Consider the following 27,398-nt stretch of genomic DNA (forward strand, 5'->3'; position numbering starts at 1 on the left):
ACCAATGTAAAATGTACTAGGGGTTGCTTAATTAAAAGGAAGGTTCACGTTTGTTAATCACTCTTAAAATTAATGGCAATAAATACCTTTGCTGGGAGCCCACATCACCAGAAGCATTTTGAGAAACATTTCACTTTGAAGTAATGTGGTTATGAACAAAGATTATCAAACAAGCTGTTTATTTCATCATAGTTTTCTTTTTGTTTGAGGTGTTGAGTGCTGCATAAATACAGTTATTATTATCATCATAAAGTGTTTTGATGCAGTTGTAAACGGTCGTTGATCAGTATTTTTAACGGATTGTTTTTACTTTCAGCAACAGCCTCAGGCCTTCTCTCCTGGTGCCTTTCCCCCTCCGCCACCGCCTCCTCCCCTGCCACAGAACAAGTTCCAGGCAATTAATGTCAATCAGCAACATGCATATCAGGGACCTCGTACAAGGTAAATACTATGGGCCTTATCTTTCAGCTGTCTCTAAATAAGGCATATTTTTTTTTACTTTTCTTAGTCTGATTTCCGATTTTGTTGGCCGAAACATTAAAAGGATAGCCAAAGGTTCCTTTCAGAACCACCACAAAAGATTTTTACACACGGTGCTACCGCAAACCTCACCTAATTATACTCCCGCAATGCAAAGTTTCAAATCCTACCTGTACAGAGTACATTTTTGTATTTAAGGATTGTATGTATTTTGATGTAAGTTTTATTGTTTGTATTTTGATGTAAATTTCAATGAAATTTTGTTGTAATTTGCACCTTCAAACATCCTCCTATGGCCAACTCTAAATGTAACTAATTACAATGTTTAGATCACATACATGTTACAAATCATCGCGTAACTTTATCATTATTGAAATGACTACAGGCAACATCCAAAGAGTCACTCGCGTACTTCAAGTACACCGGAGCTGAGAACTACGGATCGTATTAGCAATTCACCGTTTCAAGAAAACTCCATCCATCGGTCCAATTCCGAGAGAAGAACCACTCCTAATGGTATGCAGCTGTCTAGTCCGAGGGGGACGTTTGATTCTCCACGTGACAGAGACGCCGGCCCCATGGACAGAAGAGACGAGAGAGACAGACGGGAAGATAAAGAGAGGGATCGAGAGACGGGAAGCGGGTATGGGAGGAGGAGAGAGATGTCGTCAACGCAACCGGCATCATCGTCGCAACCCATCTCATCCACCTCTACATCCTCCTCAAGGAATCGCTTTCAGGAGGAGTCGATAACAAGTAGTCAAACTTCCTTACAACAGAATTCAAGAGGGTAGGTTACACCTCTGCGAAAGAAATTTTTATGAAAGTGTTTTACCCTACCTAATTATTTGCATTTTGAAAAGTTTCAATTAATTTTTGTGATATGTGGTTTCTTGCTTCTTAAGGGTCTAAATTTTTATATTTCTTAAATAAAAACTTTTGTTTGCTCAAAGTGTGAAATATATGTCAAAGTGAAGCTCGTTGTTTGCCCTTTTCAGCCAAGTATAAAACTCAAAAAGTTAATTGTCTCTCCTGTGTCTCAATTTCACAGAGCCCATCACAAATTGTCTAAATCGGTTGTCAAGCCATTTGGGAAATGACGGTGTACATGAAATTGAAATGTTATTCATTTATCTTGTCATGACAGTCCCCGCGTCAACAGCAACTACCGCAGGCTAAGAAAAAGGGAAGACGAACCTCAGAATCGACGGAACACTCGAGACATTCGAGACTCACGCGATAAAGAGCAGCCTCCACAAACACCAAAGGAACAACCTAAGGCACCATCACCACAGATTGATCTTGCCTCATTCCCACCTCTGCCCGGACGGACGATAACGGACGGAGAAGGCGGTGAGAAAAAAGAGGAAGAGACCAACAACAATGACTTGGTGACACCGATGGCAGACATCGTCAAAGGAGTCAAGGATCCAAAGGTATTTTCATTTCCTTCAGGCTTCAAAATAACCCATGGCGCACCCACAGCACAAAAAAAGCTTAGCACAACAAAATGATGCTTACCAGAATGAGGTAACCAGGCAAAATACATTCTTGTGACTGGTATCCTGGCTTTGCAGAAACATGTTAAGCACAACTTTCTGCTTAAGCAGCTCTACGAAATTGTGCCCTGTGTTTTTGCAGTGGTGCCCTTTGCAAAGTTTCAAGGCAAATTTACATTTTCCTCGTAGAGTGACCATTCGCAGAAGAAAATCTCCTGTGCCACTTCAATAGAGAAGTTCAAGGCCTGTTACTTATGTAGTTAATAATTGTATAGCGTTGTAAATAATTGACTTTTTTTTTATTAATTGCATCATATATATATTTGTTCAACATAGGTCTGATTGCGTGATTTTCTAAATCAGAAAACTTGTGATTAAATAGCCTGAAAAATCTGTTAAAGCCTACACCATGTGTTCATGTAGGTCAGCCCTTGTACTCGTACAAATTGTCTTACTGTTTTCCCAAATACTAAATATAATACCTGTCTGTAATTGCTGAAATATTTTGATTGACTTTATTTGATTGTGTTCCAAGTGATCTAAAAAGTTATTTAAAAAGCCCAAGCAAAACTTTGGTATTTTTTTAAAGTTTTTCTAGAGTGGTTCAAGGCAGAAATGTTGTTATAGAAGATACCTGTATTCAATCATAAAATCATGGTATTTGTCCTGAAAAGGTAAACTGGCAAAGATTAATCTTGCACACACAAACACGTTGACACTGGACCAGTTTAATAAAAAACAGTTGAACTGAAGAACTGTTTCATATAAAACATCTTTTGTTAAGTATGTTTGAACTTGCATAAGTTTCCATGTAACAAGTGTTAAGAGGTTGCATTAAGTGTACTTTCTTTTTATTTTGAGCTTTCTCTTTATTTTGGTGTATACAGATTAACTATTTTTTGTTGCTTATAAATCTAGGTCATATTTTATTTATAACATGATATATCTTGAGAAGAGAAGCGCAAGAAAAAATATTGAATTGTGTAATTATTATTAGTATTATTATTATTCACTGGATATGTACATGCATTGTTTTGTTTACATTGGTTTCCGCTGCGCCTTTAACGTAGATGTTTAATTCGATGAAATGTTAAATTTAATTTAATTAGATTAATTTGGCGCATTACAAGTTCCTATTATTATTATTTATTATTATTTTTGAAATGAAATGATTAAATACGTTATTTGCAGAGTAAGCCTTAAGTAATTGTAGAAAAATACCTAGATTTGATCTAAATATGTGTCCGGATAAAAGCAATGTATTTACTTTTTTCTTGTTCCCCCTCTATATAAAGCGTGCTGCCAAATCTCAGGAATCAGCCAAACCAAACCATCCAGCAACGAAGGACAGTGCCACAAACACAAGTAACACACCGGATAGCAAAGAACAACTGCCGTCTTCTACATCTTTAAAAACACCCACCTTAATACCAAGGTAGGAATATATTCTTATTTTTAAAATTGCCGTTTGCGGTGGCAGGCACATTTTGCCTTGCATCTCAGTTGCTGGCAAATTTATAAGTTTTGTTCTCTATTCATGTCTTGAACTAAAATATTCTGAATCTGAATCTGAACTATATAATTGGCAAAGCATTCTTACAGAAGTTTTTTGTAGATAAGACCACAAAGAAATTCCAATTTCAGTCGTGGAAGGAAAACCCCAATAGGGAAATCCCACACAGTCGAGTAGGGACTGAAAAGCCCAATCCACGTGCTAGGCCCTGGTCCCAGCTCAAACCAGGGTCCACAGAGGTGAAAGACATGGAGGGAACCACTGAGCCATCATGACTGCCCATTCATTGCTCTATCATAATGTTTGGAATTTGAGCTGTCTAGATTATAAATTTATATCAAGCTGACAAAATGATCCTTGGCTGATTTTTGGGCAGCTTAAAGGGTCTATGTACTTTTTTTTGTGCAAAAAACACAATGTCCACAGGTTTACATGAAACTTACACAGTTTGAAGATAATGATAAGAGAAAGCTTAAACCTTGAAAATATTACTTGCCGAGGTGCTGAATTTTTTGAGAAATGAGTAAAACAATGTCATGAAAATAATTTTTGTCTCAGTGATCATGAGATATTTTCATGACATTGTTTTACTCATTTTTCAAAAACTACAGCACCTCAGCAAGAAATATTTTCAGGGAAGCTTTCTACCATCTTTATCTTCAAACGGTGTAAGTTTAATGTAAATCTGTGGACATTGTGTTTTGTGTTACAAAAAGTACCCAAATCCTTTAAACAGCGACATATAAAGTGAACGCAGGCAATTTTTACTTAAACAATGGTTCTGAGCATTGGGCCTTTGAACCCCCACTCTCTTCTGTGGCACAATCCTTAGCCAAGCGAAATATTATAAAGACTTCTGACCTGAGTGGCTGTTTTGATTTCTCAATTTGACATAAGAATCAAATACGTAAAAGATTTGTTTGTTCTTGTCACTCAGTAAACAAACACAGGTACCTGTAGCCACACAGACAGACCTGGAGATATCTTCCAACCCTGAAGCCAACCTGACTCCCATCACCACCCCCTCACAACATGCCAAGGTCAGCCAGACTGCCAGCACAGCAGTGAACACCACCGGCACTGTGGCAACCTGCACTGTGGCTTCAATCGTTGCAAGGACGAAAGTCTCTACAGCGACGGGAAGCACGCAAACGGTGACCTTCGGGAGTCAGACAGTCGATAGCCAAACAACAACAAATTCATCCAGTGCCTCATCTTCAGCCAGTACAACTACACATGCAACTGTGAGTAGTAGACACTAGACAACTAATCTATTGCCATTTGTCTGATGATGTGAAACTTTTACCTGTTAGGAAGATGATAGTTTTGTTGGAATACTTGTTACAGAATAATAACGTGAAAGTAGTTAACCGCATAGGGTCATGCATACAATGTTAAATACACGGCAAAGAAAAATTAAAACAAGACACTCAAGTTTTGACAAAAACAGGAGAAAATAGTAACATTTCCATTGGTGTTTGGTAAATCTAAAGTTTTTTTTATACATCTAACAACAATTCAACATTTTTGTTGTTGGGCTGTTTGAATTTCAGGAATCTTCGATGCCACGTCTAAGCTACGCAGCAGTCATTGCAAAGCGAGCAGCTAAGGCCAATGCGGCATCTGTTGCCGCTTCATCAACCTCAACAGTGTCTACTTCTGCAACCACTACAACAAGCACTTCAAGTACCAATGCCACTGAGTCCAATACACAACAGCCCAGACAGACCCTACCGCCATCCCATTCAACGCCACTATCACAACATTCTCATAATACACAGGCACCGGCTAAGCCACACAGGCCCCGCTACGGCCCTCCGCGTAATGAGCGTGAACAGAACTATGAACAGAGGTATCGTAGAGACTACTACACTGGCCGGAGATCACCACCACAGTCTCGTCAAATGACCACAAAGTAACACAGGCAGGATTGTGTTTGGGGGCAGGGGATGATGAGGAGTGTGGCTGTTGTTGGGTTGCCTTTCATACTAATGCTGGTGGAGGAACGAGAGAAAAGTCTTGTTGGTGAAATTCACACAATGGCGAGTTAATGCTTGTTGATCATATACCTTGAAGCATTATACTCCGAACAGTTGTGGCTTTATTTCTGTCACGGTTTGCTGTGTTACGGTCACTGTATACTCCACACCTTATAGTATGTGAAATGGTTTTACTTATAGAAACATATACCACAGAGGACGGTCTTTAAAATATTCTCAACACTGTTACGGCAGGCTTTAATGAAGTGCAGCACTTGGGATTCAGAAGTCGGCGTGTCAAGACGTGGAATTACATCCTGGCTCACTGAGGATTTCAAGAATCGATACATGTACATCTAGTAAACATAAAGGTTCTATCGTAAACTTGGGTGTGATCCCTGGCTACTTGGCAGTCAACGGTTGTATGGCTTCAGACTGGCACCCTTGAATAAAGATATTGGAGACCGCCAACTTAAGGCTAGATAAGCTCAGTTGGTAGAGCGCCGGAAGGTTAATCCGGGTGTCGTTGGTACCAGCAATTTTTTCCACACTACCCAGCAGGTTACCACATCTGTGATGAGCCACCCAGCAAGGCCGATGTGATGAGCTGTTGGTTTAGAGATAGGAATACCATGAGGATTATGGTCTACATGCACCAAGGTCCGTCGGTCTCAGACTGGTGGTGAAGAGTCGGCACTCTTTGAAAAGCTCTTGGTAATACTTCTGTACTTGGGCCGTATCCGAATTGGTGGGTACGGCTAGGGCTGTTGCTAAGTATGAAACTTACTTCTACGCATGATAACATGGATATCTAGCCGTAGCTGTAGCCGCTAATTCGGACACGGCCTTAGATATTAAATACTGGAAAGATGTATTTGATGGGTAAGGAATGTTTAGCTCAAGTGCACTCTGTGGCCAAAAATGTAACAAAGAATGCTGAGCTCAACTACACGCTTGACCTGTTGTTGGGTACAGAGTACAATACCATGTGATATTTAAATTTATATCCTGTGACATACTAGTATGGTGAAATGGGACACAATCTAAGTGATGTTGTATACAGGCATCTGATTTGACAGGGAGAAAAAAAAAAAAAAAAAAAAAACATCACCGGAATTCTAGCAGGGAAAATATTAGCGTGTTGACTCAAAATCCGGTGTAAACTGGTTAAAGTTGTTTTTGGGGCTGTTTTTTTTTTTTACAAATAATGTGTGCTATGGTCATATCAACATCGGGATGATATAGCCTGCTCTTTGTTTGATTCTGATGTGGAGAAAAATTAAGCACGGACTTTTGATGTCTTAATCCAAATCCAATAGATACGCTTGGCATAATTGGAAAATTTGTGAATGATATGCAGTGATGATTGTATGATTAGAGAAAGTTGGGATAGTTGGTTTTGAAATGATTCGGTAGCTTTGAAAGACTTGGGGGGTAGGCTGAAAATTGAGCTTTGAGATTTGTCCGTAATTTCACTCGGCGAACAGTCCAGAATTCACCTTGTGATTTTTATTCTGCGACAATTCACTCGCATGCATCCAATATTTGCATTAATGTCTCCTGTTTCACTGATATCGTACACTAGAAGTGGTATGATATAATAATGTTGGGTTTCCATATTTTGATGGTATTGTGTGTATGTGATATATTGTTAAGTGAACCATTCAATCAAGCATTCAGTTGTGTTTTTTTTGTTTGGGTTGGGTCTGATTTGTTAAACAAATTGAGATCCCCTTTTTAACAAAGCACTTTTTGACAACGACCAAAGAAATATTTTAGGACCTTCAAATAATACATTATTTATGAAGAGTAAATTTGGTGTTGAAGTGGTTCTTTCACTTTGAGGTTTCATTGCAGTGAGTTTCCCAGACACTTGTTAAGTTCAATTCATTGTGAACTGAAGGGTTCCATATCAGATAGGAAATTTGAGAAGCGTTAGGACTTTCTGAGAGCATTGTTAACTTACAGAAATTGGAAGCACCATTTTAAGGTAATGGCATACAGAATCATGAAAAGACCAGAACCATAATGATGGTTTGAAAGGGCGGTCTCAAGCATACAAGTTACACTTTGCCTTTGTCGCTCCTTGTGTTTAAAGTAAGGGTATACCTTTGTAATAATAACTCCAAAAGTTAATTACGATAACAACTGACTTGGTAAGAAGCACCGCAGCTGTTGATAATGTGTAAGGTCTTGAGAAACAATTCCCCTTCAAAGGAATGTTGTTTAAGAGAGAGGGAGAGAGAGAGAGAGGGATTCGAAAGCATTTCAATCTGAGAATGAAACATTTCTCAGGTTGTGTATTTCAATTACGGATTATTTATCCTGCGTGGACATAACCGCTCCAGATATTTGGCGATATCTCAAAAAACGCTGCCACCTTCTCATTACATATTATATCTACATTTGTATAGGATTAACACGCAAAGTATGGTTCCAAAAAAACCAAAGGTATACTTTGCCTTAAGCTGTTTTGATATTATAGCTGGGTTTGATTACGCTAGTACAAGTCGGGTGTACAAAAAAAAACGTACTGAGTTTGCATGGAGTGCTTGTTACACACATCATGTCCTCTTCATGGACATTTTTTTGTGGTCATGGTCAAAGTTGTGGAGACTAACTTCAAGAAAGTTAGGAACATTGTCTGGATTTGGTCTTCATTCACACGATGAAAAAAGGTGGGCAAAGAAAACATGGTGCTTTGTTTAAAAGTCTGTCAATATGGTACAGTGCGTGTACTTAATGTGTACAATGTGTACTGAATTTAATATGTCTTACATATTCCTTTAATTTTGACTTGTTTCTGGCATTTAGCGTGGGCTTTACGTTTGGGTGTAATATAGCCTCCCCCCCCCCCCCCCCCCCCCAAAAAAAAAGAACTGAGGAAAACACACAAACAAATTGTATAAGGATTGAATTGCTTGAAGGCTGCCCATTAATTATTATTAATTAGTCACCTGATTCAGGTATAGGATTTATAAAGAGATTTCATTTAATAAATTGCATTACGATCAAGCTATAACTTCTCCTTGAAATATAGGTTAACAGTTAATGTAAGTAAATTTTTAGTGATGTACCATGAATTTTGTTTTGTAGCCCAAATACAGCTAAAGCTTTCATAGTTTTCTCTCATTTGAGTTGGTAATTTAACGGCAGCAAATCACACAATAGAAATTGTTTAAACCTTCAAATTAGCTTGAGCATGTCATTTGTCTGTTAAATCCTTGTGATCGAAGTGGATTTCAACTGACAATGGAATTCATCTGATAAATTTGACTTTAGATTTGATTTGATAATCTACTTGGGATGTATGGAATATAAGGTAATGCATGACTCCATGCAAGCTTTCCCTTTGGACTGGTTGAATGAAAGGTTGCTATTGCGCCCCAGCAACAGAAAGAAGTACATCAGTCTCAGGCCTGGTACTTCATGCAGGCAACAAAGGCGATGCCCCCTTGAAATTTCCCCATAGGGTGCCCTTTACCAAGGAGAAAATGCCTTGGTGCCCTTGCCCTTTTCAAAAATGAAGCATGCAGGCCTCGTGCGTGAGTCTTGATACTGTATGCAGTGGGACATTTTCGGCATCATAACAGTTGCAAGCAAACCTACTTGATTATTGGGATTTTTTATCATTACTACCACCATGCATGAATTCTTAGGATGTACGTACATGTATGTGTACAATGGTAGTTCCCAGACATTGATATTGCCCTCTGGCAAAATTATTTATGAGTTAATATTGAGTAATTCAAATTCAGGATTAAATTGTTGTTATTTTGCAAAGAGCGAACTGTGCTTAAAAAAATCCATGTACTGATGAACAAAATTGAAAATATCCCTGATAATTTAAACTTTTTTCTTTTACTTCAAATGTATTTTTTTTAATATCTCCCTGATTGTTGGACAAAATCTTCCTGATTGCAAAACGCAAACGTTGGTTGCTCTAATTTGTCTGAGGACTGAACTGGTTAAAAGTAAGTAAAATTTGAAACATGTTAAAGGAATATGATCACAAGAACAAACACTAAAATCTAATTCATGATAATAGTGTAGGAACATGTGGATGTTTACAACATAGGAACCAAACACAAGAACTAGCAGCCAAGATTCATTTTTTTTAAATGTTTAATTTTAGAGTAAAGCAATTTTTTTTTATTATGTGAGAATGAATGCTTTGGCAGTGGTTGAAGCTAAGTTAAAATCCCCCTGAAGTATCTACAAAAGCATTTATAGTTTGCCCATATATTATGATTGGTCGATGGATGTTTAGAAGAAAAAAACACCCGTAAAAATGAAGAAAAAAACAAAAACATTTTAGTATTGTTTTGATTTTCTGTTTAAACAATTTAAGGGAAGTGTGTAATATCCTTCACAATGTTATTTATTTGTTTTCAAATATATCTACTATGGTTATGATGTTGTGATGCTTACTCTTATAAAGGCTCTAGTAGAAAATGCTTTGATTGGATGCTAATAATGCAAGTTTGCTAGGTCTGAATGTTGTTGCACTTAACCACTGCATGAAGATACGTGTCTACTGCTTTAAGGCTGAGTCGCACTGCAGCGATAACTCAATTCAAAAATTCAATTAAAAAAACGAAAATGACACTGACGCAAAGAGAACACATTCTGTTGGTTGAATAGACCTTTTCGCAAATACCATTGCGCAAGCGCAAACTGTTGAATGAGGTGCATTGTGGGATAGCTATGGATCAAATTTGATCACCAGCTAGACCACAATGCACCTAATTCCAAGCTTTACGCTCGCGCCCGAGTATTTGGGAAAAGGTCTATGAGCGTGAGCGTATTCTGCGTGGAGCAATTGCAACCAATAGAATACATTCTCTTTGCGTCGTGATTGTTATCGTTTTGGTTATTGCTGCAGTGTTGCTCGGCCTTTAGTGTAACTGAATCATCCCGACACAAACAGTCGCCATTGATGCACATTATTCAAGTGTTCTAATGCAAGTGTGTTCACGTAGCAGACACATCCACACATAAGGCAGTATGTGTTTGCGTTGCACGCTGTCATGTTTCCAAATTAATGATATACTGTACATGTAATGTGAAAAATACCTTAACGGTTAAATTCGGTCAAAACATGTTCAAGCCATTGAAACGTTTTTTTTTTAACGAAGAAATTAATGTGTGTAGAATCTGAAATAGATTACAAGCTGAAGGTTTATACAATGAAATAGCATGCCGTATAAATTAATTTGTTTCTGTCCCCCCTTAATAAAATGAAATGAAAATACCATGTCTTTTGCTGCATACATGTATATAGCTTCATTGAGATCTAGATATACAAGCTGACACATTTATGCAGTTATGAACAATATTGGGTAAAATTCCGTGTACGAATCATATGATTATGTAAACCTACCTGTGGAAATGTTAATGTTAAACAATTATTAATATTAATTTAACGTACATGGTGTCTCACAAACACGTTTTCATAGAAACTGCCGTTTCCCAGTTCAAGTATATAACGTGATTCGGATACCAACCCGTTGGATACCAATGGTGGAAAGATCTGGGCCCAATTCATGTCTCTGCTTACCGTAAGCGAAGAACTGGCCCTTACAGAAGCATGGAATTCCGCGTTTACATCAAGGGTAAATTCGGTCAAAACCGAATTTCACACGTTAGTAGGTAATTTGAACTTGTGCCCATGCATAACTCCACGTTACTAGGCATTCTTTGCTTACACAGCTAGCACAGATATTCGGCGCTTACCGTGAGGGGTACGCAGAGCAATGAAATTGAACCATGGCTCTGAGCTTGAGGGAGTCTGATGTACCTGAATGAAATGTTTGATTGCAGTGTATGATTGTGATCCATTTGCATGGCTTGTACTTTTCATGTTGAAAGGATCTATGTACTTTTTGTAGGACAAAAAACACAATGTCCATCGATTCACACTAAACTTACACAGTTTGAAGATAATTTTAATAGAAAGCTTCCCTGAAAATATTACTTGCTGAGGTGCTGCAGTTTTTTGAGAAATTAGTAAAACAATGTCATGAAAATAAGTTTTGTCTCAGTGATCATGAGACGAAAATTATTTTTGCATGTAAAAACATATTTTTATGACATTGTTTTACACATTTCTCAAAAACTACAGCACCTCAGCAACTAATATTTTAAGGTACGCTTTCTACTATCATTATCTTCAAACGGTGTAAGTTTAATGTAAATCTGTAGACATTGTGTTTTGTGTTACAAATAGTACCCAAATCCTTTAATCCCTAGATTTGTGTGCTTCTTCTATACATGCATCCACACTTTCAGCCCAAATTTTAACCTGCTTATTATAGTTCTATTTTACTTTCCATGCTCATTATTACAAAGTTAGGTTTGTTGTGTAGCATAGACCAGGGGCTAGACTACATGTAGCATTGCTTGTTTTTGAAACTACTGCATTGAAATTTGATGTTGTATAAACATTACGTGTATCTCCAAAATGAAACATTACATTACATTTATGAAAGAAGAAAAAAAAAAATGATAACAAGATATCATATTGTTTATATATATGTTTCCATATTAAAGAAAAACTATTCAGAACTACATGTACATGTATGATATATATTTTTTGAAATGTGATTTGTGAATTTATCTTTTTCCGTAAAATGTAATTTTCTCTTGTTATGCTATGATGGTTACTGGTTATTTATCCAAAGTAGTTTCGAATGTTTGAATGTTAGAATTTGCCATATTACACTCGGTAGTATTTTGAGACCTCTCTGTTCCCCCTCATGTTTTTGTTGTTGTTTTTTCGTCCTTGCCATATTCACCATACAACTCACTGACTGAACTGTTATTATAAACCTTACCTTTTAGTCTTTGACTATTGATGTTCAAATCGGTTTGAATAATGTAGAAAACCCCTAATCTTCGCCTGTTTGTCTTTGAAAAAATGGCAGCTTTTATAGCAACACTGGTTAAAAATAATATTTTGAAATAAGAAAAAAATGTTGTTTAAGGAAGCAGGTTATTGTGTCACTCCCTAGAAAAAATTAGAACTAACATTTCAGGGAGTGACACAAGCAATAAAACATGAACTAGTTTTTATGCGGTCATGCAACTGCAGTTTCTCGAGAAGGAGAAGTTTCACGCATAACCAGACTCTGTACTGTGTTTTACAGTTTTTCATTGGCACTTCTGAGAAACCCCAAATTTTGAAACCAGTGAACACAGCAAAATTGTCATCTGGAATCAGATCTATGTATATATATACACAATAATTACAGATTGAGGTGATTTGTAGTGGTGAATGATGCACATTTTACACTGATGTTTGCCAATGCTTGTTGATTTGTTCACTTTGGTTAAAGGGTCTGGGTATTCTTTTTAGGACACAAAACAAATTGTCCACAGATTTAAACCAAACTCACACAGTTTCAAGATGATGATGGTAGAAAGTTTCACTAAAAGTATTACTTGCTGAGGTGCTGTAGTTTTTGAGAAATTAGCAAAACAAGTCATGGCAATTATTTTAGCATGTAAATGTATTTTCGTGACATTGTTTTACTCATTTATCAAACACTACAGCACCTCAGCAAGTAATATTTAAAGGGAAGATTTATACAAATAATATCTTGAAACTGTGTAAGTTTAATGTAAATCTGTGGACAATGTGTGTTGTGTTACAAAAGTTACCAAAATCCTTGAACACACCACAGTCTACTGTTGGCTTTGGATTCAAGTGTAGTTGACTAAAACTAATAAGAGAATGAATGTTACTCCATTTTGTTTTTTGAAAGTTGAAGTTGACCCACTTTCAGTTAATTTGAATTGACTAACGTGATAAGTGTATATTTTTGTTTCTGTTATTGGTGAAATGCAATCAGGGACGATTAGAAAATGGCCTTAAACTTTTTGTGAGATGTTCCAGAAACCTTGAAAGTGGAACTTGACTTTGCTTACCTCCTCATGAGATTGCTTAATCCATGGGTTTCACTACAATCAGCAACTCATTCAGTGCTAGACTTTTTATTGCATGTATAGTATTACTTTCCAGTTTGGGTCACTCCCGATATTGGCGAACATTTCTAAGTCTGAAAAGCAGGACTCAGTTTTGTTAAACTTTAGCTTAATTTGAGTTTGTTTGCTGAGAAATGCAAAGAAGGGTTTGGTGTCGCCTGTTTTGATTTGTTTCTTGAGAAGTAAAATACTTTTTATTGTGCTGCGAGGATGCTTGCTTTAGAAGGCAATCATTTTATGAAAATCATTCAAAAGCCGAGCTCCCATAGATTGCATTTCTTTTATTCTTATAAATTTAGCATTTAGAGAATTAAACTTAAGATTAAAAAAAAAAAGAAAAAAAGGAGAAGCAAAAAAAAGGTAAAAACAAATAAATAAATAAATAAGTAATAATGAAAATATCAACTGCATAGGTTGGGCTGTGAATATGAAAATCAAATTTAGATGTGTAATTTTTTCATCGTTGGAATTATTACCACAACCGAGAGCATTGTGTTTTACAAAGTTGTGCAGATCCTAAACTCATTGATACTGTTGACATTATTTAGTAGGCATATTCAAAACGAAAAACTTGATTGAAGTTATTATTTTTGCTTTCATCACCAAAGATGTCAAATGGATACATTAGTTATTCCAAATTGTTTTCAACTTCTTGCTTAGTCTATGAACCTCATCTTAAAACTGCACGCACACCTTTCAAAACAAAATGATAACTGCATACAAACCATTACTCACGAATGAAGTATTGATTGATGCATGTAGATCAACCATCACGGTTTCTGCAACAAAAGAACAATCCCTTCAATCTGAATGCAGGGCCCAGTTTCAGATAGCCTGTAAGCACTAAAACCTGCTAAGCACGGGGAAAATCTTGCTTAGCAAAAACAGGAAAATCTTGCTTAGCAAAAACAGGAAAATCTTGCTTAGCAAAAACAGGAAAATCTTGCTTAGCAAAAACAGGTTACCTGCCAACGATCCATAAAGTTGACGTTGTGCACTGGTGTCCACACATTTGCTGCTAAGCAAACAAAATTGTTAAGAAGTACTTTCTGCTAAACAGCTTAATGACTTTCTTCATTGACTACACTGTGTCAGATGATCTGAGTAGAAGGTACAATGGTATTCTTATATCTGACTTTAATAAGAACTTGTTTCCTTTGATATTTCTTAAACAACTTTGTTAAACACAAACCTCGGTGAACTGGAGGCTAAAGTAAAAAAATAAAAATAATGCCATTTGCATTTTTCCAGAACGCTATTATTTTGTGGGTTTATTGTTGGTTAGATTTGAGTGTTGCAAAGGGCTACTAATGTAGTATTAATAAAGATAATATGGCAAGATAATTTGAATTGTACATTAACTGAATATTGTTACTCTTCCTCTAAGGGTTAAATGGTAACATAAAAAAAAGCTTATTATTGTGTGAGAAATGATTATATTATATTCTGTCCTGTGGTAAAACGATTCAATAAAATGTTATGGTCTTTCTGCTTATTTTTCAATGGTTTTTGGATACAAACTTCTTGTGTCTTCAATTGTTTGTGGGGAAAATGTCAAATTTAGTCTGAAGTATTTGATCAGGGAGTGAGCTGGCCTCTCAAAACAAATGCAGAGAAGAAATTGACTCCCCAACTTAAATAATTGCACTGAAGCTGTATGCATACATGTTGCAATGCATCATGGGTCTATTAATTTTGGTTGTACCCATACACCGATGTGTGTTAGCACTGTATATTTTCCTGTGAAAAAATATCACAGGCATGTTACTCGGGTGGGATTCGAACCCACGACCCTTGCAATTCTAGAGCAGTGTCTTACCAACTAGACTACCGAGGTTGCCTGGGAGCTACATGTAGAGGCAGTTTGAATCCTATGTTTTGGCAGCGGGTATCGCAATGAAATAAATTTTAACATCTCTTGCATCATGGGTCGTTTGCAAAGTTGCATCATGGGCCGTTTGCAAAGTTTTGCCAAGGAATTTTTTCAAGCCCAAAATACTTCCCTCTTTTCAGTCTCGGTAGAAAGTAACTAGTTCTCATTTTCTTGACCCGCTTCTAGGACGGCAATCCGTACCCTTAGGTCCCAGACCTAGACTCCAGAGCCCAATTTCATAGACCCTTGGCATCTCGTTCGCTCCTGCTCCTGTCCCGTCTTTGCCTCTAGGCCAGGGGAACCACCGGGTCCCAGTCCACTGCCTTTAAGTCAATAAGTTTACGTGGTAGAAACAGTTTAGAGGTGTACATTATTTTTTAATAAAATAAGCAGTGCTTAAATTTAAATCTACACATTGAAATTATTTTTTCTTCTTTCTTAAAGAACGAAAAACCATTTCAAGATACAGCATATGTTTTATTTTTTTACATGGAGGGTATTGAATGGTAAGTCCAGAATAACATGCTTACATATGTACATAGTCAATGCACAGATTTTGAGAATTAAGTGATGGTGTACATGAATTAAGGCAAAATGGAAAATTTAAGTCTTACTGTTATGAATAAATTACTTGAGAGAATACTGGTATTTTTGAAAAATACAAATATTTGAATGTTTGTTTTTAAGAGACTCAAGGCAAATTGTATTTCTGTACAACACAAAAATATACAATGTACGAAGCAGTACGATGTCATTGCCATCATACAGAAAATTTATAAAAATTGAGTAATTAAATATTCATTCACCATTATTACTCTTCTGTCCAATTCAGAACGGACTTCTACAATACTTCAAATAGCACTGTGGAATATTGAACATATACGTGCACAATTTATACTAGCTAGAGTGCGTTAACTACATACTTATTATTCACAAACATGTATCTTAGCCATGTAGACAGGAGGATAAATTTTATATTTCAGAAGTGATTACCAGTAGGTTCTTTACAGATACTTTGAGGGTTAGTTAAGGTTGGGCCATTGTACAGAATTTGTGTAACATTTGTGTGACATTTTCCAATAACAAAAATAATATGTGTACATGTATATAGCACACGCATCTACCAATAAGGTACTCGGGGACAGACAGAAACAATCAAATACAAGTTTTTAATTATGAGACCAGTAGCACCTAATAAGGTTTTACAAGGTGCTGCGGCGCATTTTAGCAGCCACAGCCCAAAACACCAGGGCGAACCCTTTCTCTTATTAGTGTGACTGGGTTATTTTACGTGCACAGTACAACACATTGGTTTTACAGCTTTACGCCCCTCTTAAGGTCACACCAGGACTCAAACCCACACTCTGCTGATAAGAAACACCAGAGCTGGAGTCGGGTGCTCTTTACTTGACCTTTGCTGCGCATGGAGGTTGCTAGCGACCTGGAAAAATACGTCAAATTGGACTTTGATAAACGATCATAACTTAAAAACTACAACTATACCGCCCTCATTTGGTTATTTAGAGCGCTTGTTGAACTTTTTGCTTGGTGTGATGTTCAACAGGGGGTGATTATTTATTTATTTTTTTTGTTTGTTAAATTAATCTGTGCACCAAACGGTTAATCGCCCGACCATGACACGCATGTTCCAATGCCCCCTTTGTGTAATAATTTCACATTTTCCTGTGTTTATATTGTATTTAAAATCACCAAGAGTCGCATGACCAGTCACGCGTGACTCCAGTCGCCCACTGTGTCTATTGTGTTGAATGTAAGAATGATATTGCTAAATGTCACATCCAAAGTTCCAACTTTGTGCAGAGATCCATACACCAGTCAATCTAAACACACCCCTGTTAGCAGCTGTAACCTAAAGGTACAAGATCCAAGTATCATCAGAAACACGTACATAAACAAACTGCTTTTCAATAACGGTACTGCACTGGCCAGCTGGACCACTTGGAGTATATTGTGACTGGTCCATCGGTGTTTTGACTGACATTTGGCCAGCGGACCACTGTTAAGGGAGAACAGTGCTCAAACAGCAACAAGATGATCGCAATAATAATCACATAATTGTTTGTACTCTGTATTCATGAAGTATGGAAATAAATATCAGTTTGAATAAATGAATGAAACTGTCTAAATAAGTCTGTCTGGCAGTAAATGCATGAAAACAGTTGAACAATATATCAACAATGATATGAACACGGTTAACATAATAATTGGGTTTTTACTATTACCCCGTGACACTGATACACACAAAGCACTGTATACTCAGTACTTAAAGTACTGAGTACATGTATTTCCCAAAGTCCTTGAGAACAACAAATTCACAGGAAGGCAATCACTCCGGTGAGATTCGAACCCACAACCTTTGCATTGTATGATTAATTGCATGAGAAAGCAAGTACAGACTTGGCGGCAGTTAAAGTCCAAATGCACCTGATACAGATCTGTACATGCATCAGAACATTTTGGTGATAAATATATGCATTGAATAAGTTATCTGTTTTGAGAAAATAAAAAATAAAAATATCTGAAAATAAATAAATTGTAAGAAGGCACCTTACCAATGAGATTGGCCTAATTACTGACAAGAGGTGGGCTTTCCCATTACAATAAATACAAATATCTATCAAGAAACATTTTTTTCTCTCCTTTTTTCATCTCTCCATTATTGTTGCTATAATACAAACAAAGCAATTAACTTTTTGACTAGGTCAAAATATTAACTAACTATATATTTTTATTTTAATACTTTTATTAACTATTAGTTTGCAACTTATTCCTTTTAATTTGTAAAATTTCATTTTAATATACAGTTCTACATGGTAGCACACCAATGTTCCGACACCACTACTGAAGCCTAATCCAAACCCACATTCCTTTGAAAGAAATTGTTTCTCAAAAAAAACGAAAAAAAATTCCTTACCAAGCAGGTTTTAAGGTCACAAATTTCTTAGAAATTTGTCACAAATTTCTTAGAAATTTGTGACAAATTTTTTTTAGAAATTTGTGACCATAAAACTTGCTTGGTAAGAAATATCACAAGTCAGATATGATTTCTTTCATTGTACTGTCGTCCTCTTGAATCCTTTTCTTAGAAAGATTTAACTTATTTTATGAGTGACCACCTTACAACTCAAGGCCGGATAACCACTTCAAGGTGAGGGCTTCACTTAACCAATATACCGCCTCTGCGCCTTCATACCTAACGGATCTCATTCAGTTGTACAAACCTAACAGACCAGTACAAACCGGTCATCTACTGACACCACTTGCCATCCCCAAAACACGCACCGCTACTGGGGGAAAAAAGCTTCCACGCTGCTGCCCCCAAACTCTGGAATGATTTACCTCACAGCATCCGCCACTCTAGCTCACTAGCAGTCTTCAAGAAATCTCTCAAAACCCACTTGTTCAACTGATTTGCTTGTTTTTATTTATTCTTTGCTTTTTGTTTATTTTGTGTGTACAGCGCTGTGGTACTTTCCCTTGTTAGATAGAGCGCTTTATAAATACATTGTGTTATTATTATTATTAAGGGCACAAGTGTCATGATCGGGATTCGAACCAAGACTCTGCTGGTGGCAAGACCAGAGCTGGGGTCTTGGCTACAACACACCCCGCTTAAACACGGAACTCAATGTATAGTATACACATAATGAATGTTTATGAGTGCAATGGTGCAAATATGTTCATGAGTTGAAAGATGGAATGTTCTATTCAACGAGGCGGAGCCGAGTTGAATGGAACATTCCAGCTTTCAACGAATGAACATATTCGCACCATTGCACGAATGAAAAACATTCATTATTTGTTTTATATAACATCCAAGTGGATCTTTGTCATTTTAATTGAAAGATACAACTTTCAAAACAAAGCGTAGGCCTCCAATTTTTAATTGTAGAAGACGAATGCTAGTAATTTTACTAATATGCCTTGCTGCGTTACCGAAGACAACGCGCACGCAGTGATGTTTTTACTCAGCTTTTTCGTTCCATCCGAAAAGTACCATTGCACGCTGGCAGCGTGCAATGGTACTTTTCGGATGGAACGAAAAAGCACGGTGAGTGACTCAGCGTGCAATGGTACTTTTATTTGCTATCACGTGACGGACAATCCTCCAATCAAATGGCAAGGATCTGCTTGGGTGTTATATAATTGCATATATCCACTAACTATCCTTGCTCTATGATCTATCTAAAATAACCCATAGAATACCACATGGAAGCATTTAGTTTGCGTAGTTACAATAAAGCCATCAAGGCGCTCATAAGAGCCAAGAAGGCATTCTGCCTGTATGTATTTTTCTTCTGGTTTTGAAATGACACAAAAAAATACAGTTAACCTTTTTGACAGACAGAGAAACAAGGTAGTCATCTACACTGGAATACAAACACCAACATAAATCTTTGTACAACAAGGATCAGTGCAAGTTGAAAAAATATATATTGAATTCCTTCTATATAATGAATAGGGTAGATGGCCTTAGCTTTCGATCCAATCCGGACCTTCTTCAGAGGCATAAAACAAGTACAAACAAATACATATCCAATTCCTTCTATATAGGTGTAAGAAGTATCCCTCAGTAAAATAATGAATACGTCTACTTTGAATACTTAAAACTCCTTCTACTTCATTCAATTCAAATTGGAATAATGGAATACATGGCACAATGGGCTGTCAGCCCTCCCTGATGTTTTCTTACAGTCATATTGGAATGATGTCATCTTTATGTTACCCTGGTGCACAAGATAACACACTAACATTCAAACAAAACCTCAAGAGCAACATTTTGATAGCGAATAAATATACATGTAGAATCTAATACGTGTTTCAGACAGGCATGCCAGAGTTCCTTGGAACCAAATAGATCAGGAGGGACTCTAGTCCTTTTGAACAACTGAAACAGTCGATCTTTCGACTTCAGCGCGTCCAGTTGCTCCTAACTGTTTCAGACCTCAAACTTTTCAGAATTTGGCTTTGGCTTGACTCTGAGCCTCTGTCTGAAACAGGTGTAATTAACCCACAAGATGAGGAAATGACCTTCTTAAACTTGCCGATCTACAGTTCTTTTCACACTGTCTTACCCCATGTATAATACAGCCATGGGGAGGCCACAGGACCTTCTTTAACCCCACGGTCACCCTGGTGCAAGTTCATACTGTGTCCCTATTCCACAAGGTTTCGTTTGCACTTCTCAAGAACACCCCAGGATTTTTACCACTTACCCCTTCTCCAGAGCAGGGGTGGCTATTTCCCAGATATGCCCTTTTGCCGGGGCAGACCAGGGATTGAGCAATCAACGTGTGAAATGGGCGGCTGTTAATCCCCTGGGGCAACTCCGGGGAATAGAGTAGTGTGAACAAGTCTTATGTGTACTTATCACCATGGAAATGAGGATTTATTTTTGGACTCCTTCCTGAGTCGTCTTGCTGTCTGTGCGAACGATGAAGATTGTTCTCTCATTTCTTCGGTGGCATCATCAAGTTGACCAAGACGCTCGCCCCTCTCCAGAGCAGCCTAAAAGACAAACCATAGAAATTAATTTTAATAAAGAGAATCCACTTGATGAGTTATATTAGATACAAAATTACATTTTTAAAAATTTGTATGTGTTACAATAATTTGTATATGCAAGTTGACAGACACAATGGGCCTGAAGGCCACTTAAAGGTTAGGGCTACATTCAATATATTTTTTTCCAGGGGCCGTTGCCACCTACTCCTGGGGCTGAAACAGGGTTACCCCCTTTACAGTCCATACGGATGCAGGCTTGGGTATCATCCATCAGAAGCCTGGCTGGTAGAGCAGAAAGCACTACCTTCCAAACTTTACGAAGCAATCATGGTTAAGTGTCTTGCTAAAGGACACAAGTGTCACGGCCGGGACTCAAACCCACCCTCTGCTGATCAAACAACAGAGCTTGAACCTGGTGCTCTGAACCGCTAGGCCATGACATGCTTATTTGCATTATTACAAATATTAGTCCGTCTTTCAGACGGAACTTTAACTCTGACATAAAGTACAAAGACTGTGTCAACCATGGTATTTGTGATAGTGTCAAATCAGTTTTGTTTCGTAGACCAGTTTCTTGAATGTGATGATCTTTGTACTCTCGGTGAGCTGCTCAGATCGTTCTGAAAATCCTTTTGTTTAATAATTTGTCGGGAAGTTTAGTTAATATATTATAAGAACATACCTTTCTGGGATCTACTGCAGCTCTGTGTGATGCAACTTTGTCCTTGGCCTCACGTTCTACCTCAAATTGAGCAACCTTACCTGAAACAAGACAGTATCAAGCTTAGTCAGACCCTGAAACACTTTATCCACACAAGGACCCCCCCAAAAAAAAAAACTTCCACTGAAATAAAAGTTTGATATTTTAGCACTGTGTGAAAACTGCTAAACAGCCAAAAGAACCTATGGTATAAATGCAAAAGAAAAATATAGTTTTAAATGGCCATAGCCAAATTTCATAGAGCTGCTAAGCAGAAATGAGCAGGACGCCAGTCACTAAGCAGAAGTGAGCAGGACACCCGTCACAAATTGTGTATGTGGCGTGGTATAGTTTAGTTGGTAACCATGTTCTGGTTAGTATAATTTCTTTGTGCTTATAAATCTATTGTTTGTTTGTTTGTTTATGAAATTTGGCCAAGATGTTTTAACCCAAGCAGAGTCTTCCTCAAAGGCTAACAAAATCATAATTTGTTTTGCCATTTACAAGCCATTTACAAGAAGTACCCACATACATGTGTGCCGGCTCACATACTTGTATACGTACCCGTGTACAACGATGACATTGATACAATATGCTGTGATTAATAACATGTCACTTGTATGAAACATTAATGCTGCATACTAATCTATGGACAGATTTGTCATGTCACATGTGTGCAAAAAATGATCAACTGATGTCACATGATCATCCAGGGCCCAATTGCATGTAGCTGGACACCTTTTGTCAAGGACCATTATTCTCACTTGGTGTGTCTCAACACATGCCATAAAATAACAAACCTATGTAAATTTTGACTCAATTGGTCGTTGAAGTTGCGAGACAATAATTGAGGAAAAACACCCTTATCGGACAAGGGATAACTCAACAAATACAATTTTGTAGAAAGTTTTCATTTCCTAGGATGCTCAAAATATCCACGAAAAATTCAAAATGAATACCCAACATTTAATCAGGCAAAATTATGCATGCATGCTCTAGAATAGATTGGTACATTTACTAGTCTCAGATCACAACTTCACAGTCTGGTGATTTTGTACTTCAACCATTCCCAATACAGCTCAGTCAAATGTACGCTAGATTATGGTGTTGTAATTAGAACGGATGCATTTCCGCTGATTCACTCAGTGTCTTATCAGCCATATGGTCAGATATGGTTTGCTGATTTCATACTCTGTTCATATATTTTAAATGAACAGCAAGCATGCAATAACAAACTTTATAATCCGATTCACCTTCAAACGGTTTTCTGGAATACTGCATGCAATAACATTTATAAAAATCGCTTTAAAATATGGCTTATTTATTTAAAAAATGTCATCGCAGCATACTGCAAAACTGCGACATAATTCACAATCGTTAAATAAATTACAATAGTTATATTAAAAGCCTACATCAAAAAAATAAATAATGAAAGTTTATTAAAGACCTCAAAACAAAGGCCTGGCAGAAATGTACAAACAGTATAATTTGCTTGCTTTGTATTTAAGTCAAGTTCTGGCTTTTTTGATACACCTCATTAAAAACAGAACTACAGCCTCACCATGGTTAAATGCCTTGTGCTGGTAGTTTATGTTATGGTTAATAAAGTTCTCTCCAGGTATTTTTTACAAAAACTGTTGGCATTCTGGACAAATATTTTGGGATATTTTGCCGAAGTGTGCTGAATTGAATCGGTTTTCAAACCCCTTCTGTGAAATCTGGAGCATTCCATGGTTCTAATTAATGTTTTTTGCAGAAAACAAAATTAAATAAAATTGTTATTATTATAATCAACAAAAATGTTCACAAATCGGCACGCATATAGCACGTATCAGACCAATATGCTAGCATGTGCATTGGGAGAAGGTTGCCAGGAACCTATAACCAGGAACCTATAACCATTTTATAACCAGGTGTGGTTATAAAATGTTTAAATGAAATTACAAATTTTGTAAAAACTATGTCATTGATATGATGTTTTGGTACACAAATGCTGTTTTGAAGTATTTTGTACTGCGCCATTTTAAGCATTAAGACTTGATGAATACTGGCGCATAATAAGTGTAAAAATTATTTCCTTTAATCGCAGACCTTTCAAAATGTGTTAGTTTCTACATACCTTTTGCATAGCGGGATTTCATTCGCTCCTGTGCTGGAATACCTCCTCGATTCTTTTTTTGGGATAAAACTGTCGGGAACAAAAAATTGATTTGATGAACAAAGATTAGGGGGGGGGTTGTCATTAAAACATAATGCTGACATGAGTCTCATCAAACAATTTAATTTGAACTATTTCGGCTTTTGTACTACGAACTGGCCAACTCATCAGCATTTTCACGAAGTAGCCCTACGTGCTACTTAAGGATTTTTAAAAAATTTTTTTTTTTACATTTCTGTTGATAATGCATGAAGACCTACAGTTCCATGAAGTTTCAAAGCTCAGACAGCTTTACTTTTTTAGTTAAGCTAATTAGTGTTTTCAACTTTTGCATGATTGTGGCATTTTTTTTTTTCACGAAGTAGCACCCGAACCTCTGTTTACCGTTGTATGCATGGCACGCACTCAAGTCAAAGTGTGGTAAAAACGTTTTCACGAAGTAGCACGCAAGTTGTGTTAGCGCGCGCGTGCTGACCTAGTTTCATAAAGTAAGACAAAATGCTGTGTTGTAGCATAGGCGAGTGCGACTTTGTGAAAACGCAAAAAGACATATTTCGCACTTTTTTGGTTTCACGAAGTAGCACGGATCTTCTCTCGTTTCTAGTTTCATAATTAATTGTGCAAATGAGTCAAAATAAGATTAGTTTTTAAGTTCAAGTCATCAACTATCTACATTGAGAAATTTTAATGGAAATACCTCAAAGTTTTGAAGGAAAGCGGGTTTCTAAAAAGTGTTCAACTTCGTTATCTCTGATTGTTATTTTTTGCTGGTATAGCAGCGCGTGCTACTTCGTGAAAACGCTGACGAACTGTCTCAAATCACACATTTTTGCAAATAATTTATTTTACAAATTGTTAATATATTTTGTTGTTAATTGTTGTTTATTTTGGGTGGTGTCCTCGAAATAAGATGGCTCCCCATACAGGGTTCTGTCCTTTACTGCTGATATTTTATTCAGCAAGTTTCATGACCTAATGTGTATTAATTATGTAGTGTTGTAATTAAGTCTGTGCACACTCAATGGGGCCATATATGGTGCATGTCATTTTTGTATAAATGGGTGGTAAGAAAAACAAAGGTTTAGTCAAGGTTTAGTATTTTGCCTAAAAGAGACTTAGTACTCACATGAAGATTTTGTAGGTGCTTGCGAAGTTGCTTCTTGGTCCTGTCTTCTTTGCGAATGTGTTTCATCCAAACTGGTTTTCTTACTGACTGGGCGAGTAGTCTTCTTACCGTGGAAACTAGACCACTTCTTCTTCTTCACTTCTTGATCACCCTCCTCAGGATTCTTAGTAGAGGAGGAAGCGGAAATCATAGTTGACGCCTTTGCCTTTGCGTTTTTGAATGAGCGTTGAGTTTTTTTCATGAGCGACAGGTGTTTGGTCTGGCCTCCACCGGCTGCTTCCTGATCGCTGCCTTCCTGCTCTTCTTCTGCCTTGCGTTCAGTGCTAGAAGCTTGATAGTTAGTGCTAGCTTGGTTGTGGGGCGATAGCATCGGTGAGAGGGACCTCTTCTGTGGTGACGGGGGTTCACCCAGGATAGGACTCGGTGGGTAGACGACTTTAGTAGCCATTGCAGCATTAACGAGTTGATCGATCTCATCATCAACATTACCAATTGGTATTGAGGAAGAGCTAGAGGACGAAGAGCTTGAGGAGGAGGAATCTGAGTCAGTATGATCTACTTTCTTCTCATCATCAGCTTTCTTAACGTCCTCTTTAGTCACCTCTTCAGCCTTATTCATATCCTCTGCCTCATCCGAGTCTTCCGATTTCTCCACCTCCTCTTTTTCCTTCGTGTGATCCGCTCCATCTTCCTTTTCTTCTTCTATCATACCATCACCGGCAGAGTCATCTTCTTTAACTTGGGATCTTCCTAGGACCACTATTTCAACGTTCTTCACTTCTGTGGTGGAGGGAACCTCTTCAGAAGAGCTCAGCTTCGATTCCTTTACGTCATCATCACTGCAGTGTTTTTCATGGCACTTGTTTGGTGTTAAGTTATCCTGTTCTTGGCTGTTCCGCAGATCCCCCTTGTCATCCGCAGTAGACAACGACCCGTACTCTTTCTTGGCGGAGTGGTGCACTTTGACTTTCTTAGTTTCTATCATGAATTTCTCTTCTTCATCATCGTCATTGGAATCATCGCTACGGCAACAGCAGCCCCCCATGATGCAATATACAGACTGCTGCCGTTAGAGACGGAGACAGCAAAGCTCAGATATCACTCTTGTACCACTTCATGTAGGCTGTTATCAAACTCATCCACCTGTAATAGATCACAGAGGAAAAACAAGTAATAGATCAACATTAATGCAAACTATTATTGTAATCAAACGGGAAATATCCCAGTTACGGCGCTTTAAAAACAGACCACAGACATTTTCGCAAATACCCATTGCGCAAGCCAACTGTTCAGGTGCATGCTGGTCCAGCTTGAGATTTAACTTGAGTGAGGGATAGCTAGACCAGCATGCACCTCATTCAATGCCTACACGGCGCGTACTGAGTATCTGCGATAGGGTCTACATGTATCATAAATAAAGTCACTAGTCTCAATGTTTCAGTAATATGATTAACGAACGAAAGAGACGAGAGCCATAAGCTAAATAATGACCCATGAACATGTACACAAACTTCATTTCAAAGAAGTATTGTCTTAGCCGTTCATTTTGTCAAAAATGTATTTCTTAATGGGAGTAACACTCTGCGAGAACCCAGTCTTCACTGCGTGGTATGGTCGGGATGGTGGCTGGCTGCTGAACGGACCTCCGGCTCGGTCCAGACAGTGGCCAGCCACCTACCCGGTCATTACCACGGAGAGAAGACGTACCCTGCTCATGCTGCTGGTCCTCGAGTGCGCACTGACTGCTACATTTTTAACCGTTATTCCCGGGAAAAACAGAAACCAAAGACAAAGTAATGGTTTTGTGCTAAGTCTACAGAGCTTCCACCTTTCACTGAAACTTCTTAGTGCATACTCCTACTGTTTATGTACTTTACTTACGAGAATGGTACGTGGCCTGCAGCAACTGTCATGAACTGTGTATGGGGATGTTCGCATGCTATGCTAGTCTAAAACACTGTGTGTGTGATTAGTAACTATCTAGCTCTGTGGCAGTTTGTCTGTGGACAGTCACCACACAACAAAAATGATAAACCCACCCGTCGGTTCTCTCACTCTGTATCCGTCACTTTCACTCCGACCCGCCACTGCCGTCAACTGTGTTTCGCAGGCCCGCCGTGTACGGGACGTCACCCCCACTCTCGATAAACGGTGTCGGAACCGACAGCGAAGGAAGGAAGGAAAGTCACGAATCTCTGGATCCAAAACCATCCGATCGACAGCAAAAGTCACGAACCCACACTCTCTCTGTATACATACATATACACTGATGGGATGGGACGTGTGTCTGTGTTTTAGACTTGGTTCCAAGTCTGCAACCGTGGCTTTTACAATATTGCCTGAAACAGCGCCCTCTTAGAGGAGCGCTTGATAGCTAATCTGTTAGGGATTTTTTTTGTGGTTGATGCATAGAAATAAACACAATCTCAGACTTTAAATCAAGTCTACCAACCTACCTATCTGCTGCTACACATTTCACACACGCGACGGGGGGGACGGACGTCAAACCACATAAAACTGCCATCCCATTCGCAGAATGTCCCCCCGTTCGCGAATAG

General features: G+C 37.9%; 2 protein-coding genes across 4 annotated transcripts in view; one reads left to right on the top strand and one right to left on the bottom strand.

Annotated features, from left to right (window-relative positions):
* The window catches only part of LOC117291394 (la-related protein 4B-like), a 32,318-nt gene extending 24,665 nt beyond the window's left edge, over positions 1–7,653 (top strand). For both annotated transcript variants that reach the window (XM_033773047.1, XM_033773046.1), the window contains 6 exons: positions 317–441; positions 866–1,270; positions 1,628–1,916; positions 3,275–3,414; positions 4,430–4,736; positions 5,046–7,653. In XM_033773047.1, the coding sequence (XP_033628938.1) occupies positions 317–441; positions 866–1,270; positions 1,628–1,916; positions 3,275–3,414; positions 4,430–4,736; positions 5,046–5,411 (1,632 nt within the window). In that variant the 3' untranslated portion in view covers positions 5,412–7,653. The remainder of the gene's footprint in view (positions 1–316; positions 442–865; positions 1,271–1,627; positions 1,917–3,274; positions 3,415–4,429; positions 4,737–5,045) is intronic.
* An 11,805-nt stretch (positions 7,654–19,458) lies between these two features.
* Positions 19,459–27,076, bottom strand: LOC117291884 (suppressor protein SRP40-like). Of its 2 annotated transcripts, none has more exons than XM_033773878.1 (5): positions 26,880–27,076; positions 24,841–25,983; positions 23,676–23,744; positions 21,539–21,618; positions 19,459–20,859 (listed from the first exon to the last, which is right to left on the bottom strand). In XM_033773878.1, the coding sequence occupies exons 2-5, from the start codon at positions 25,883–25,885 to the stop codon at positions 20,722–20,724; spliced, it is 1,332 nt and encodes a 443-aa protein (XP_033629769.1). In that variant the 5' UTR covers positions 25,886–25,983; positions 26,880–27,076; the 3' UTR covers positions 19,459–20,721. The 2 variants fall into 2 exon arrangements, with proteins under 2 accessions (XP_033629769.1, XP_033629770.1); XM_033773879.1 differs by lacking the exon at positions 26,880–27,076 and adding an exon at positions 26,722–26,827.
* Positions 27,077–27,398: the final 322 nt, after the last annotated feature.

This window comes from Asterias rubens, chromosome 6, assembly GCF_902459465.1.
Source record: "Asterias rubens chromosome 6, eAstRub1.3, whole genome shotgun sequence".
Classification (NCBI taxonomy): Eukaryota; Metazoa; Echinodermata; class Asteroidea; order Forcipulatida; family Asteriidae; genus Asterias; species Asterias rubens.